The 15,667-nt window shown below is 43.6% G+C and overlaps 1 protein-coding gene across 5 annotated transcripts in view; it reads right to left on the bottom strand.

Annotated features, from left to right (window-relative positions):
* DACH1 (dachshund family transcription factor 1) overlaps positions 1-13,787 on the bottom strand; it is a 353,160-nt gene extending 339,373 nt beyond the window's left edge. For 2 of the 5 annotated variants that reach the window (XM_021548063.3, XM_021548061.3), the window contains exon 1: positions 12,544-13,785. In XM_021548063.3, coding sequence (XP_021403738.2) covers positions 12,544-13,280 — 737 coding nt within the window. In that variant the 5' untranslated portion in view covers positions 13,281-13,785. Of the gene's footprint in view, positions 1-12,543 lie in introns of all 5 variants that reach the window. The other 3 variants (XM_021548066.2, XM_021548062.2, XM_031504835.2) reach the window with 2 other exon arrangements.
* Positions 13,788-15,667: the final 1,880 nt, after the last annotated feature.

The following is a 15,667-nucleotide window of genomic DNA, read 5'->3' as shown; positions in this document are numbered from 1 at the left end:
GGTTAGCAACTGCTCCCACTAAGCATCCTCCGTATCTGAAGTTTTCACAGTGCCTCATAAAATACAGCTTCAATGAAGAATTGTAAATTTTCATCTTTTTTTTTCCAAATCCAGACAGGTGTATGAGAAGAAAGTAACTAGGAGAAGAGGAAGGAGAAAGGAAGAGTCTGAATTTTCAGAGATAGAATTCATTCCTTCATTCTGAGTTGTTATTCTATAATCAAAAAGATAATAAAGGGATTTTTTTTTCTCTCTAGTTTAGATGCAAAGAGAATTTAACAGAAACATTTCAGTCACGATGAAGAATTTATTGCCACCTATAGGTGATTTAAAATTTAATTTAATTTCCCTCATTTACTATCAAAATCAGAAAGCAGCCAAAACATTTTTTGATAGGTCAAAAGCCTTAGACTAGTCTGATCTAAACTTACTCTGGATACTGTAAAATTCAAAGAAATCTTCTACACAACTTAAGAACAACAGAACTGTAAAGGAAAAGCCAAGCAAATAAGAAAACTGTTTAAGCCCCTAATTGTAACCGGACCTCTCTACCTTCCATTAAAAGTCATGTGGGAACAAAACCATTTGTGGTGTCTTCGAAAAAAATATCCCCCACTCCACCCACTTAGGATATCAGCACTACATAGCAGTCAAACCTGTTGATGGAACACAATGTACACATTTATAATAAATGCATAATGGTGGTAAGTAATCACCATGTAGAAGATTTGCCTTTCACTTTGCCAGTCAAACAAGAGCAAGCCTTTGATAAGGTCCCTACAATACCTCATGAAACAGCTTGATTATCCAGGCTGGCAAAGTCATGAATGGCTCAACACAAACTGCACAGAAAAATTCAATGGTATGAAAAACGAACAACCAGAGTAAAGAAGCATCTTCTTGTCTTGTTAACACCCTTATATCCATTTCTCACCTACCAATCCCTTTTGCCCAAGCCAAAAAAGGGACCACAAACTCAGAACTAGCTCCATCTGCCACATCCACACTGACAAACTGAAAGCCTACAGCCAGGGATCATCAGCTGAGCTGTTCAGTCAATTGGGAGTGGTAAGATGGCATTAAAGACAAAAGCAGCTCTACTAGATTAGTAGTACCCAAATTTGTCATTCATTCACTAGAAACAGGTAGACTTATGCTGGCATTTAATGCCAATTTCAGCATTGAAAATATATTTCAAGGATTGGAAAGACTGACTGAGAATAGGAAAAGAAGGTGAAAGCAAAGCCTGGAAGGTTTGCAGAGCCTCTGTGGGATAATAATTGCTGAGGCAAACTTCAGCTGAACACAACACTCACTTAGTTTGTTAAATAAGTCAAAATGCAAGCTAATTCTAACTTAAATGTAACCCTCTAAGTGTCTGAACTAAGGAATCCTTCCATGTCCTTAGGGCCCACTATTTCAACTTAGCCAGCATAGTCCAACCTGGCAATACACCAGCAGGAACACTTGGACAGCATAAATACCACACCACCTCACCAGAGAGAGGTAAGCACTCACCCTGGGGTATTTAGGCTCCTAGCTCAAAGCAAAGTACTGAAGGAGAAATGCCATGGAAGCATTATTATTACTTGTTATTTTAACTGATTCCAAGATGAGGCAAGACAAACCATGATTTCCCAAATCCCAAGTTTTAGTCCAGCTAAAGGAAGGAGAAAGGAAGAATGAAGTCTTGGGAACCTTCTTGTGAACTGTCTCATTGGGTAATCCCTTTTGAACCTTGAGCCACAGTGTCTAATGCTCCAGGTGAGTAACTCAAAATCTGCAGAGTTGCTCTCTTCTCTATAGCCCACACATGTACTGACTACAGTCACTGCCTCCTCTTTTTTCACATGCAGGAAAACAAAGCCTGAGTTACTAAATGAAGAGGACAGTTCACAGCTTTAGAATTTAGTCAATACCTAACCAATTCTATAATTTAAACTTTTTGCAGCTTAATTATATTGAAAAACCATTAGACATTTTAAAGAATTAGAATAGTGAACTGTTAAATATTAGGCAATTGACCCATACCTAATGTAAAGTAAGTTTCTAAAAATGTCCTCAGAAAAATTTAGTAGAAAAACAGGTGTAGGAGAAAATTCAAATGTGACCCGTAAGGCCCCAGAATTTAGAAATGAATTTGGATCAGTTCATTTTTTTCCCATGGGGTAACTTGTATAAATGTAATTCTATGGTTTCATAAAACCAGGTCAAGTTTCTGTCCCCTGAGGTCCTTTGGCAATTTGAAGCATGGCAGCACTTTTTCCTGGCTACAAGTTCAAATCTGCATGCGTTCTGGATTTCTGAAAGGAAGCAATTAGTCAAGCTGAAAAGATAGACCAATCCTGCTCAGAGTACACCTTCCACACAGAAAACTACTTGCAGGGGTGAGACACAACTTCACAGAACAGTATTTAGATCTAGTTGGCTCTGCATTTTTCATCTCTTAAAAAAATTCCTTTTCTCTCATCAGTTGGCACACCAAAGAGCAAACTCACCACATAACAATGCCAGCAGTTTTAGCTAAGGACACTGTTCTTTTTCTTAAATGTCAGGATGTTCTACTGATGTAATCATACCTCAGAATATTTCTGAATACATGCATTTCATAACTATTATTTATGATATCACTGTATTGTCCTAATTTAAAACACATAAAATAAGAGTCAATGAGACAAATCACAGAAAGGGTCACCAGAAAAGATGAAACCTCTGCTTGGCAGACCCACAATAGCATAGGCTCAGCAGCAGAGAGCTAAAGGTGGTGGAGGAAACTCCTCCAGGGACTCCTTCATGAACAACCTGAAATTACTCTGGTTTAACACCACATCCACTATGTCCTAGAGTCTGCTTCAATTGCAATGGGGCCAGAAAGAAGTGGGTTGAGTCTGACCACTCTGCTGAGCAACAAATCTCTCTGTGTGGGACCACACATCTTCTAGGTCAACTAAATAGATTCAAAGAGAAAAGGAAGGATAACAAATAAAGTCAGGTAGTTTGAGCAGACTTCTCAGTGTGTAAATCTGACATGCACAAACTACAGCGGTGGCTGCTCCTTCTCAAGATAAAACCCACGCTTGATGCCACTCTATTGAGATGGTGCCACAGAAGCTCTGAACAATAAAATTTGTTTAAAGTTTATTAATTCTTAGCCCACCTGTTGTAACTTGAGGTGGCCTCAAGCCAAGCCAACAGCTGTGGTTATCCCCAAACATGTTGACTAAAAACCTCACTGATGCCCTCCCCAGGAAATGCTATGGCTCCTTTCTTACAGGATTTGCATGCACACTCCTGAAACAGCTACACACTGATAAATTAGTATTTCTAATACATTTGTCTCAGTTTCTCAAAACTGTATTTTACACACAGCTATATGTTAAATTGTAAATTACTGTAGCAGGAGCTTCTTTTTCTGTTACTATAACTTTTAACATCATATTTCAGCAGCAAATTCATTTCAAAGGGAATGAGTAGAATCACAAACCATCTATAATGCCCAGTAATGTAAGACAAAATATTTTATTAGCATTTAATGTTTTGGTTTTTTTTTTTAACCTGGCCTGTTAAAAAACTATGAGTATCAGCTTAAAAAAATCCGTAACAAACCAAAACCAAGCAATCCAGGTTTGTGTTAGAGAAATAGGCAATGTAACTTGCACCAGAATCATAAAACTAGTCTTTACTGGTAGACACAGACACACAGAAATAACAAAATCCTATGTGTCACCTATGTTGTAGGAACAGTTCCAACAAGCTAAGAGAGAAATGTATTTTTTTAAAAATATTACTTTTCACTGGTATTAGTCCTTATTATATATTTAATACCACCTGAGGTATTTTCTTTCCCCCATGCAGTAAATTACTGTTAAGGAAACAGAAGATAATTGAAAAATGGTTTCACTTCCTTCTCAGCAACCAGTGAGAATCAGCACTGAAATGTGAAAAGTGACAACCATGACACATATTTTGGGAGTATGTATTCCCTTCAAAAAGGGACAGGCTGCACCTGTAGTACAAAAATAAATACAAAAAATCCCAGCAGAGGGTATGAAGCCACAGGTTATATCAAATTCTAATATTCATTCTTGCAAAGATGTTTCAATTTCCTGAAATTAATTAATATGAAAGAATGCTCACAAAAACACTAAGATTGCATTAAATGCATGATGCATTAAAAAAATGCATCATGGATCTATTTTATGCAACAAGCATTAATTTACAAGATACTAAATCTCAAGCATTTTTCCAATGTTTTCAAACTGTCCCTGATAACACAAGAAAGTATACAGTAATCCAGTTTCCTGCCTAAGATGTCAATTGATTCTTTTATAGCACGTCCAAATATATTTTGCATATGCTTGGTTTAAAAGATACATGTAGGCTATTGAAAGCAACAGTAATATCTGCATTCTTAAAGTTACACATATGGTTTAAAACCATAGCACTGTTATTTTAATGTGAATAATTAAGTCCTACAGGTGACCTTGTCCAAAAAATAAAGGTTTTTACAGCAGGCCAAGAGATTGGAAACAAATTATATGCCTCATAAAGACAGATAACATTGTCATCCATTAAAACATGATATAAAGCAAATTAAAGTATTAAGTTTATATTTTTAGCACATTTGGAAAAAAATAATTTAAAAATAATAGCTTTAGTAATTTTTTTTAAGGAATGGTCAAACTATTAATAAGTCCTGACCAAATTTATCACAAAACTGTACAAACTGTACAAAACTGTAACACATTGTTTGTACTTCTCTTAAAAACTCAGTATCTAATACCAGAAAGCGGGTTTTTTTGTGTCCCATATATAAAATCATGATCCAGATCTTCAAAAATAAAAAAATCATCAGTAAGTATGAGAACAACATGAAATCAAGATTACGAAAGATGTTATTAAATAGTAATACAACATATTACCCGTTTCCTTTATGTTTTGCGTTATATAACTGCTTTTTTTTTTTGCTTTATATAACTATATAACTGCTTTCTTTTTGATTCCTTACAATCATTTCATATAAAATAAAAAAAACCAAAACATTTCCCAGATGTAAAATTCAAAAATAGTTTCTATCACACAACAGTTTGTAAATACATGCATATGCTGAGAGACATGTCCCAAACAACAGCTTCTACTCCAAATATAAAATACTTATTACCTGTTCTCAGCACAGCATGGTTAACAAGTGCTCTAACATGAACATTCAGAGTTATGAACTTCAATCATGGCATCGTAACATTACAAGTCTATTTCAGCTGTCAATTATGCTAAAGCATGTGCAGCAGTCCCACGTACTCCCATTCTTCTTCTTCTCCCCATCCAACTCCAGTAAGTAACTCTTGTTATTTTATCAGTCAGGTAATCTGTATGCACACCTACTGTGCCCTCTCATTCAGTCATACAATCTAAGGAACAAAATGAACATAAAAAAATACGTCTTAACAACTAAGGTGCACTTTTTTCAGTATATTTAGTATCACATAAAATTAAAATGTGAATAAGAAAATTAATCTGAAAGCTTTGCTTGAACCCGAGCTTGATCAGATCAAAAGGAATTTAGGCATAATTTAGCCATTTGGCCAATTCAGAGATTAAGTCTATAAATTATAAGGATTAATAAAATTTTGTTATCAAAACATCTGCTTATTTTAATGCAAAAAAAAAAATCCAGTTGGTGTGGCAAGATGCACCAGCAAATTTTAATTGCACCTGCTCCATTTGGCTAACTTCAGCCTTTCAACGGTCATAAAATTCCCACTCTTCGATATTTGTAACAAAAAATGTATTTATTTTTCATATTGAAATAGCTTTCTTCTTCAAGATGAAGATGCAAATTATGTGGGCGATGCAAAGAAAGTATCTAAAATAAATTCGTTTTGGAGTGAATAGGGTACCCTTAAACAGATTAATGAACAGAAAATTATGTTAAATGTTACCAACACAAGTATTCTCAGGAGTGCACTAAAAAACTTTGGAATATTTTATTGTACCAAAAACAGAATTTCATCAGCACTAACCAAAAAGAGTTTATATTATTTCAGAAAGTTTCTGCCTATAACTAGCAAAGTGTTTTGATACCCATGATTTAGAAGATCTTTCCATTCAATTCTGCAAACTGCATTGCGCATATTTATCCACCTGCCATAGAAGGATGTTCATCCTAAAAGCAATTATCACAAAACATTGTTTAAAACAAGGTGAACTAAAATACATTTTGTAATCCATTTCCTCAGTCGCAAGCACTTTCCTCATGCAAGCAGTTTCATTAGTTTTGGTGGACATATCCTGAACTATCGCTCAGGGTGTGTTTGGTTAAATATCCCATCTCTAAAAGAGACCTACGGAAATTCACAGAGGAGAAAGCAAGTTTTCAGTATTTGCAGAGTTATCCCAGCTAATCACTACGAATGATTTTTAGAGAGGAAAATTACAAACTGAGATGCAACTGGATGGTCAAAAAGTGATCCCTCCTCTCGTGAAATTGAGTGACAGGATTGTTCTACTTAATGCTATGAAAAATATACTATTAACTTTTCTCCTTTTCTTCTGTTAAAAAAAAAAAAAACACAAAAAAAAGTTTAAAACAGTTCACAGTTATTAACAGTCAATGCTAAGATTCCACATTCTGTAGATTACAGTTGAATATTCTGCAATGCCTGTGAAATGAAACATCAGCACTTGTTAGGAGATGCCCCAGGCTGAACACAGTATCAGAAAAATAAGTAGAACATAGTGGGTTAAGGATAAAGCTATTCCTCAAAGCAAACTGGATTTTACTATTTCAAGTCACAGACACATCTTGATTCTAAATATAAAGATTTTTGGTTTATGTTTCAGGATTTTTGAAAATAATTTAAATTATAATGGAAAAAGAAAAAAAACTTAATTCACACTGGAGAAATTATCTATATATGAATTAACTCTCTGGATCATAATAGCTTTTTGCAGATGACTCTTCAGCTGTATCGTTTAAATACGTATTTAGGCAACTAAAAATTTACTGTCAATTCCTATTATGTCAGTCCACATTATGGCGCTGTTACAGCATGCACATTTAAAGATTATTGAAAAAATTACTGTTCATGTGCAGTATATAATTTGCAAAAGGTTAATCACTATTTTAAAACAATGAATGGAATTAACTCATAATGCAAAGCAGATGCCCCAAACGTTATTTTTAAAACAAAACATATTTAACTTATAAAAGAACAAAGAGGATCTAAATCCAGTCTTGTTGCTTAAAACCAGACAGGCATCATGGTTGTTTTGGACTCTTGTTTCACTGGCTCACACAATTTACGTAAAACTCAGTAGTTTCTAACTACTCTCTGCTATCTTACAGCCATTAATGAATTTTTACAGCTAAACTTGTAAAACTCCTCCATGATGAGGCAACACTGGCAATATGAAAGAGATCTACTTGTACCAGACCAGCAGGGATTGCAGTAACAATTTAATATATCAATTAGGTATTTCAAAAGGAAAATATTAACATTCAATCCAGTGCATGAAAATTCTCTACTTTGTATGCAATTCAAACTTTAGATGACCAGTCATAGAGATGGGCAAAAACAGACATCTGGAATGATCTAGGAACGGGGGAAACAGAAGAAATACTAAATGGTGGGCAAACAAGATTAGCGTTTCCAACAAATATTCAGAATCCAGTCCGGATTACAGAATATCAAGCAGGACAAGTTGGAAATAAGAGTGCTTTGAGTGCATTTTGGTTTCCAGCGCTGAGGAGGGGCAGGAAGGAGCCCGGGGTGGGCGCAGCAGCCCCAGCACAGCCCATAGGGACACACTGCGGGACACTTGCTCCATGTGCCCGGGGGCTCAGCACCCCACGCCTGTGGCTCCAGAAAGGGCCCAGAAGCCTGAGACTGAGCCAAGCATCTGAACAGAGATGGCAGTGGTCTGAGGAAATAACAAAGCTATCCACATGGCCCTTTCGTGTAAGTAAAGTTGATACTGACCTGACAATAAAACCATGCTTTTTACATAAACTACATCTGCCAAGAAGATTTCTTAATTTTAAACAAACAAACAAAAAAAAACCAAAACTACACAAAACTTTACCGATATTCATAGTATAAGATAAAGGAGGAGTTAATCAAATTGAATCCTTGAGGAAGATGATGTGAAGCACTCAGGCCCAGCAGGCCCTCACCTCCCTGCACGGGAACAGCATCGGTAGCACTTCTCCATCGGCAGCCGGCGTTCCCAGCAGTGCTCCCTTCCCAAGTATCAGATACCCTGCTACGCCAGCAGCTGAAGTATCAGATTAAAGGGATAAATAGTCTCTCCTGCTCCAGTCCAAGGATCTCAGCTTTTAAACTACAATATTTAACATTAAATACATCATGTAAGATAGATATTAAATTACTGTTATTATGAGCAACTGGAGTATTTTATTTTGTTTAAGTCTAAGGAAACCACTTCCAAATCTTTTACTCCTTCTTCATAGTTACTACAATTTATCTTCTGGCCTTCCAGAAGTCATCTTTGCTTGTAAAGCCTTCCACATTTCTGCTGATTACATTTTAATAATCTGTGACAAGAAGGAAGGTCATCAATAAAAACCACAGGTACTATATAGTTGACATTCCTTCCAGCGGCACTTGCTGACCTGTTCATTTAAAGTACCTATGATCTGTACTAACCTATCTGGGTGAGATACTCCTTTAATTAATACAAACAGGAAAAAAAAAAGCTATGCAAGCGTACAGTATTCAGTAAACAAGGACATGCTAGGTCCACATAATTTGAGAGAAGCAGAAGCTAGAAAAGGACTGAATAACTGCCGTGTAAGATGAGCTTTGAAGAGAATTGTTTCATGTTCAGCATCTTTCCTCTTTACATTTAAAAATCAATTAGGTTGTTTTCCAAAAATTGTAAATAGCCTCCAAAGGCTGCAAATAATTCCCCACTTTAAGTATGAATGTCAATGAACTCATTCAAAATCATCTTCAAATGTCAGAAAAGATTAACACGTCCTGGTCACAGAAGGGAGGTCAGAAGAAAGCGCATGCTTTTAGCCTTTACTCGGGTATGCACGATCCAATGCCAGCCTAAGTCTATGGAAAACTCTAGAAAGGGACCCAGCATGGCAAAATTCCACAACAAGTGCTCAAAACACAAGAGACCAGAAACAATCTGAGATCAATAGCTTCCAGGTCATTAATCCTAGGCAGGTGACATCCAGTGCACAGTTCACTACTCTCTTTCACCCACACATTCAAGAAACCTGACTCGATTGGCATCTAGTAGCTCTAAATATTTTCCATGTTTTGCCTTTATCCTTCCCCTATTTGTTTGGCATATGGCTTTCTAGCATCCCATTAATGTCAAACCATTTAATCGGAATGTAAGCTAAATGCACACTTTGCTATTTCCTGGATTTCTGTTTGGCAGCCAATGCTTTTTATGAGGAAAATAAAAGCAAAGGTCAGTATGACCAGAAAAGAAAAGTCATCTTCCATAACGGAAGCTTATTTTTCCAGTGAACTGATACACAAGCCTAATTTAGAAAAAGGTCCTTTAGTATCATGTTATTATTAGTAGTATCACAAATAAACACAGAAACCAATTCACTTTACAGACCTCCACATTAAGCATTCAATAGAAAATCCCTTGGTGTTTTATTGATTTTTGTTTTATTGATTTTTTAAATAGCAATATCACAGTTAAAATGTATCATTTTGGTGAAACACAGCTAAAACTTTTCCGTCTTTAAATAAGTTATTACAAATTATTTCCACAGCAACTGGCAACTAACGATTCATTCCATTTAAAGAACAACAAAGTAATGGCTTTATTTGGATGCCTTTTTTGATTAAATAACATATTAACCTTGATGAAGCTTTCCAAAAAGGGATTACCGTACTCGAGTGCATCAGCTGATTATGAGACAAATATAACAGTGATAAGATGCTGGTTCAAAATTTTTGAATCTGATGAGTACAACAATTTAGGCACTAGAATGGAGTTAGCTCTTCCAGTTTCCATCTCAACAGTAAAGTGTCCACCCAGGATACAAAAAGACATCACCCAGCTAAAGTATGCAGTAACTGGGAGGCAGGAAAGGTCGCTTAAATCACTAAACTGAGTAGACCAAAATACTCTGCATAATTACTGTAATGTCAGAAATAATTAAAAATAACTTGTAAAGAAAGAAGAATTAAATGTATTAGGGGGGAAATTCAGGAAGCAAATACAGATTTATTTTCGCATCATATAATTCATTTTGACCAAAACTCAGTGACCCACTTTGCTTTATTTGTCTATACTGTAATAATACATTTTGCACACCTATTGTATATCCTTTCCATTAATTTATTTGCTTAATGGATGTATAAGTAAGTCTACTACAATTACGCTTTTTAGGGGTCAAATCCTATTCACTTCTGAACCCACTACTGTAATTTCTACTACACCGGATGATAACACAGCAGACCTCAGGAACAGCTGAAACACAGCCGATTCTGTGCTGTTGACATAATCAAGCCATGTTACAACCAGGCTGCCAAACCCTTTTATAACCCTGCCAAGTCCAGGAATTGGTGTCTCCATATGCCCCCAACCATCCCCGCCAAAAAAAAGAAAGTTTCTGTATTTCTTAATTCTACATGTTCAAATTAAAATTCACGCGGTTATGACTGTGGCAAAGTAAAACTTCCATGAGTTTATTTTAAAAACCAAATCTTGGAACTCTTACAGAGTTGTTGCAAGTTACACACCACACGGCACACACGCACACAAAAACCCCAACCCAACAATTGTCTAAGAGCAGCTATTAATATTCATGTTGATTCCACATGAAACAACAGCAGAGTTACCCGAGCAGCTACAGTTATGTCAGCGCTTGGAAGTTATTCCAGGCTGTTTTGTCCTGCTGCCCTGAATATTCAGGAACTTCAACAATCCATCCAGCAACTGCTACCGCGGAGTAAGTGCTCTGCTTCGCCTGGCTCTATGCTAATGACTGCCAGGCACCCTCTGCTGAAGCGCGGGGGGAGGAGGGGATGTCACACCCCGCGCCACTGGGGACGGGACGGGACGGGCAGGAGCATGGCATCGCGTGGGGTTAATTCCACACGTGTTGGTTGTTGCTGCACCTTGAAATCTGACAATAGGAAAGTGAAACAAGCCCGGTCTGTTTGTTTGGGTATATTGAAAGTAGCATCGGGACTTTGTCCACGACCTCCTCCGTGGGAAGTTCCCACCGCCCATCCAGCGCAGCGCAGCCCGAGCCCCCCGCCCCCGCCTGAGGCAGGGGGAGAGCCCCCGGGAACTGGAGGCGCTTCCGACCGCTCTGATCTCGGGGTCACGGCAGTTATGCGATCCCTTCTCCTTATCGAGCAGATTCAGCCCTGTAACCTACAGATTGAGAGATAACAGCCCCATGCTTTCGCCCTCCATTGCAAAGGCGGCTGCTATTGCATCAGGAATTTCCTCTTCTGCCAGCTCCTTCCATCCCCGCGACACTCCTCCCCGGCTGTGGCAAGTTTGGGGCTCGCCTCCCCCCTGCGCTCTCCCCGGCCCGCGGGGTGCGGAGATGTGCCCGCACCGTCCGCAGCCGCAGCGCTGCTCCCCGCCCTCGGCGCCGTCCCCGCCACCGCGCCCGCGTTACTGTGCGCGGCAGCAGGAGCCAGCCTCGGCAAATCCCTGCCGAGCTCCCGCTGCCCCCCGTCTCCTCCTCCTCGGCTGGTGGGGGCCTGGAACTGCTCGCACCTGCTCCTCGGGGACCGACACCCCCAACCTCCCACCGAGGAAGCAGCCCAGCCCGACCGCCTGGCACCTCTCCCCACTACCCCAAAGAAAAGCTGCCCTGCACCTCCTCCTCCTCCTCCTCGCTGTCTTCCCGCCCTGCGTTCACCTCCCCCGTTCGCCATGTGGCAACTGCCTTACAGCCCTACACAAAAAGTGCACGTGCCCCCTCGGATGTGTGACAGCAGCTGATGGCCAAGCGGCCTCCATCGCCCCGAAATGGGCCCGACACCGGGCAGCTCCGCGCCCCATCCCAGTTAACACGACACCCCAGCATCTATGCCGCCGTCCCCCCATCAGGACCGCTCCCCGCCCACTCCCGTGCACCCTTCGGGCGGCTTTTTCCCAGGGTTGCCCGCTTCGAAGATACATCCAAGGATAAAGTTCAGCTAGAGGTTCGGCCAGAAATCACTTTCTGGCCCCTTCCCACCCCCGCCGGCCCTCCGCTCCCGCGCTGCGCTGCCCGCGGCCACCCCTACCCCCGGCACGCCTCGGCCCGGGGGACAGCGAGGGGGACAATGACAGGGCGACACTTGCAAGGCACAGCGGGAGGGGGGCACAAACCCGGCTTCCCCTTCCCCCCTCTATCCCTCCGTCCCACCAAGAAGCAGCGTCGCTGGCTGCGGAGAAGGCCGGCTGGGTGCCGGGGCAGCGCGGGAGGGGGCAGCGGGAAGCGGCGCCGCGTTCGCCCGGACCGCACCGCGCGGGGGTGGGACGGGGGCGGCGGCGGCGGGGGGGCGGCGGGGCGCGCGTGTGCCTTGCGGCGCTTACCTGGCGTTGGTGCAGTCGTTGTAGAGGGTCTCGAAATCCTTCCTGGAGATGAGTTTGCAGCGGTTGACCCCGGGCTGGATGGCCCCCAGCCCCCTCAGGATGCGGACCTGCTCCACGTTGCAGACCACGGGCGTGATCTCGAGCCGCTTCAGCTTGGTGTAGACCGTGTGCAAGCCCCCCACCAAGTGCTTCAGGAAGAGGTCGAAAGCCTGGGGCAGGCAGATGAGCTCGCAGCCTTCCACGGTGAAGGAGGCCACTTTGGCCCCCCTCAGATCCACCATCTTGCACTCGTTATTCTGGGGGGTGTTCTCCACCGGGGACGGGGTCGAGTACACGGGCTTGCCGGGCAGGCTGCCGGCCGCGCTGGCCGCGCTGGCATTGGGAGTGGAGGTGCCGCCGCCGCCGCCGCCGCTGCTGCTGCTGCCGCCGCCGGTGCCCAGGCTGGGGCTGCCGCCGCCGCTGCCGCCGCCGCTGCCGTTACCGCCGCCGCCGCTGGTGGTGGAGGTGACTGTGGCCGCCGCTGCCGCCGCCGCCGCTGCGATGGGCTCCGGCCGGAATAGGTTTGTCCCCGACGCGGCCGGCGGGGGAGCGATGGACGGAGACGGAGAGGAGGTGGCCGACGACGAGGTGGCCGACGACGAGGTGGTGGTGGTGGTGGTGCAGGCGGCAGAAGTTGAGACCGGAGGCTGAGGGGGGACCAGCTGGGTCGGAGGGATCAAAGCAGCCGGTACGGCCATGGTCACATATACGGCGGAGGGGGCAGGGGGAGGGGGGAAAAGTTCCCACACACACACGCAGGGGAAAGGGGAAAAATTAAGAAAAAAAAAAAAATTAAAAAAAAAAGAGGAAAGGAGAGAAGGGAGGAGGGGGGAGAAGAAGGGGGGGATAACCCCAGATCAGGTGCTGCGGCGAGCGAGAGAGCAGGGGGCAGAGTGAGAGAGAGAACGCACAAAGTGTCCCGCAAGTGGGGACGGAGGAGGAGGAGGAGGAGAAGTCCGCTCTGGGCGGCGGGGCTGGGGCCGAGGGGAGGGGGAGGGCAGTTTCTTTTTGTGGTCCTTGCTCTAGCACCACGTTAAAGACGAAGGTGAAAAGGAGGAGGTTTGAAGGACTTCGGTTCTCTCTGGCAAGTACATTGATCAAAGATTGAGAGGGGAATGACAGAGAGAAAATGAGCGGGGAAGTGCTGGCTGCCGCCGCCGCCGCTCGCTCGCTGGACGAGTTGTTGTTGTCACACGGTGCGGAGGGGAGGAGCTCCGGCAACTTGAAATACCCTTTGAGGCAGCAAAAGGCTCACTCACTAGTATTAACCCAAATTATCCAACCAGGAGCCCGGAGAAGGAAAACAACGAGAGAGGGAGAGAAGTCCCTCTCCCCCCTCCTTCAGGAACCGTTAGATTACATGTTTCATATTTCACCCCACCAGAGATGAGATGTAATTTTCCCAGCCCTTTTCAACAGTCGCTTGTCAACACAGTTTGTGGAGAAACACGAGCGTCTCCAGCGTTCCCCCAAAGCCGAACGGGAGAGCGGGGGTGCGGGGCCGGCGCTGGGCACCGCACACCTTGCCGGGGCAGACAAAAGCAGAAACCTCCGGACGGGGCTGCTGCTCTTGCCGCTGGTGTTGCTCTCCCGGGAGCACAAACGCTCCTCCCGGCGGGGTGGGAGTTGCTGCCGAGGGTCCCCTTTGTTGCGCGGCAGGAGGCGGCGGCGGCTGCGCGGGGCGCGCACGGGCAGCCCCACGCGGCAGCATCCGCAGAGGACTTTCCTGCGGCGGCCGCGGATCGGGGGGACGAGCACCACGGGTTAGGCCGCCCGGACGCCGCGCCGAGCGGGCTGCGGCGGCACAGAAGTAACTTGGAGAGGGGCGGGCGACCCGCGCAGGTCCCGCCGCGCAACAGGTGCCGGCGGCGCGCAGCAGCCGCGCAGCCCCGGCCCGTCCCCTCCGCGCCCGAGAGCGCGCAAAGTCAGCCGGCGCGCTGGGCCGCGCATGCGCGGCGGGGCGGCGGCAGGCGCGGTACCTGCCGGCCCCGAGCCGGGATGCGGCTGGAGCGCGCTCGGCGGCCGGCGTGCCGGGCTCCGTCGGGAAAGCCCGGGGCTGGCTTCTGCGGGTCTTGAGGGCACCTCGCACTTTGGAAGGGGTAAAGACATGGCCACTGGTACAGATGGGGGGCGGTCTGCAAAGGCAGGGGTCGGTGCGTGCGTAGTTCTTCCTGTTTCAAGAATCCACCCTGTGTGTACTTAATTGCGATGCATGTATGTGCCCATAGCCTTTTTTTTTTCCTATGATACTATTACATGACTCACGGGATGACACATCTGTAGAGTGGATAATCTCAACTGTAGTAATTTGGTGGACGGGAATTTCCACAGTATCAGACAGAAACTATTTTCGCATGATCTGCTTGCATATTGTACTTTAATTTACGAGATTTTTTTCTAGTGCCACTTAGGACACCTTTTGCTAGTGAAATTTAAGCTGTCCTGCACTAAAATCTTTAAAAATGCAAATAAAACCATGAAAACACAGACTAATGTTTTACTTTAAAGTTTTGTGTATCCATGATTGTGCAGAACACTTATTTGAGCCATTTTTAGGTGGGTTTTTCTGAGAATGTTTATCTGGAGCAGCTTATACAACTTGCGTCCCAGTGGTGGGATCCCAGTGGTGGGATCTAGTGTTGCATAAAACTTGTAATTTCAAAATCTAAATACACTGCCTCTTTCTCTTTTTTTCACTTGTGGAAAGCCAACTCTGTCCATATTTTCTTTCCCTCACCTGTTCTTTTTGCACATCACCTTCTCTCACACCTTATGAAGACAGAACAGCTCCATAAGAAGATCAGGACAGATCCAGACACGCGTAATATTGCCACTTGGAGATCTGGGTGAACTCTGAATTAGGAAAGCTACCACTTCATTTGTTCTCTACTTTTTCTACAACATGATGCACACCAGCTCTTCTGTTTTTCTATTTGCTGTGTGCTCCCACAGATACATAATTCTCATGGTCCAAAGGAAAATGTAGTTTGAACGGGTTTACTACCAGGGGTTTGGGTTAACCTTGGTGATTCCAATTCAACACTGGGATTAGAAACCTAAAAAGAAAGATTTTTGAAAAGGTCTA

This window comes from Lonchura striata, chromosome 2 (assembly GCF_046129695.1).
Source record: "Lonchura striata isolate bLonStr1 chromosome 2, bLonStr1.mat, whole genome shotgun sequence".
Classification (NCBI taxonomy): Eukaryota; Metazoa; Chordata; class Aves; order Passeriformes; family Estrildidae; genus Lonchura; species Lonchura striata.
This window is presented reverse-complemented; position numbering and strand designations above follow the sequence as displayed.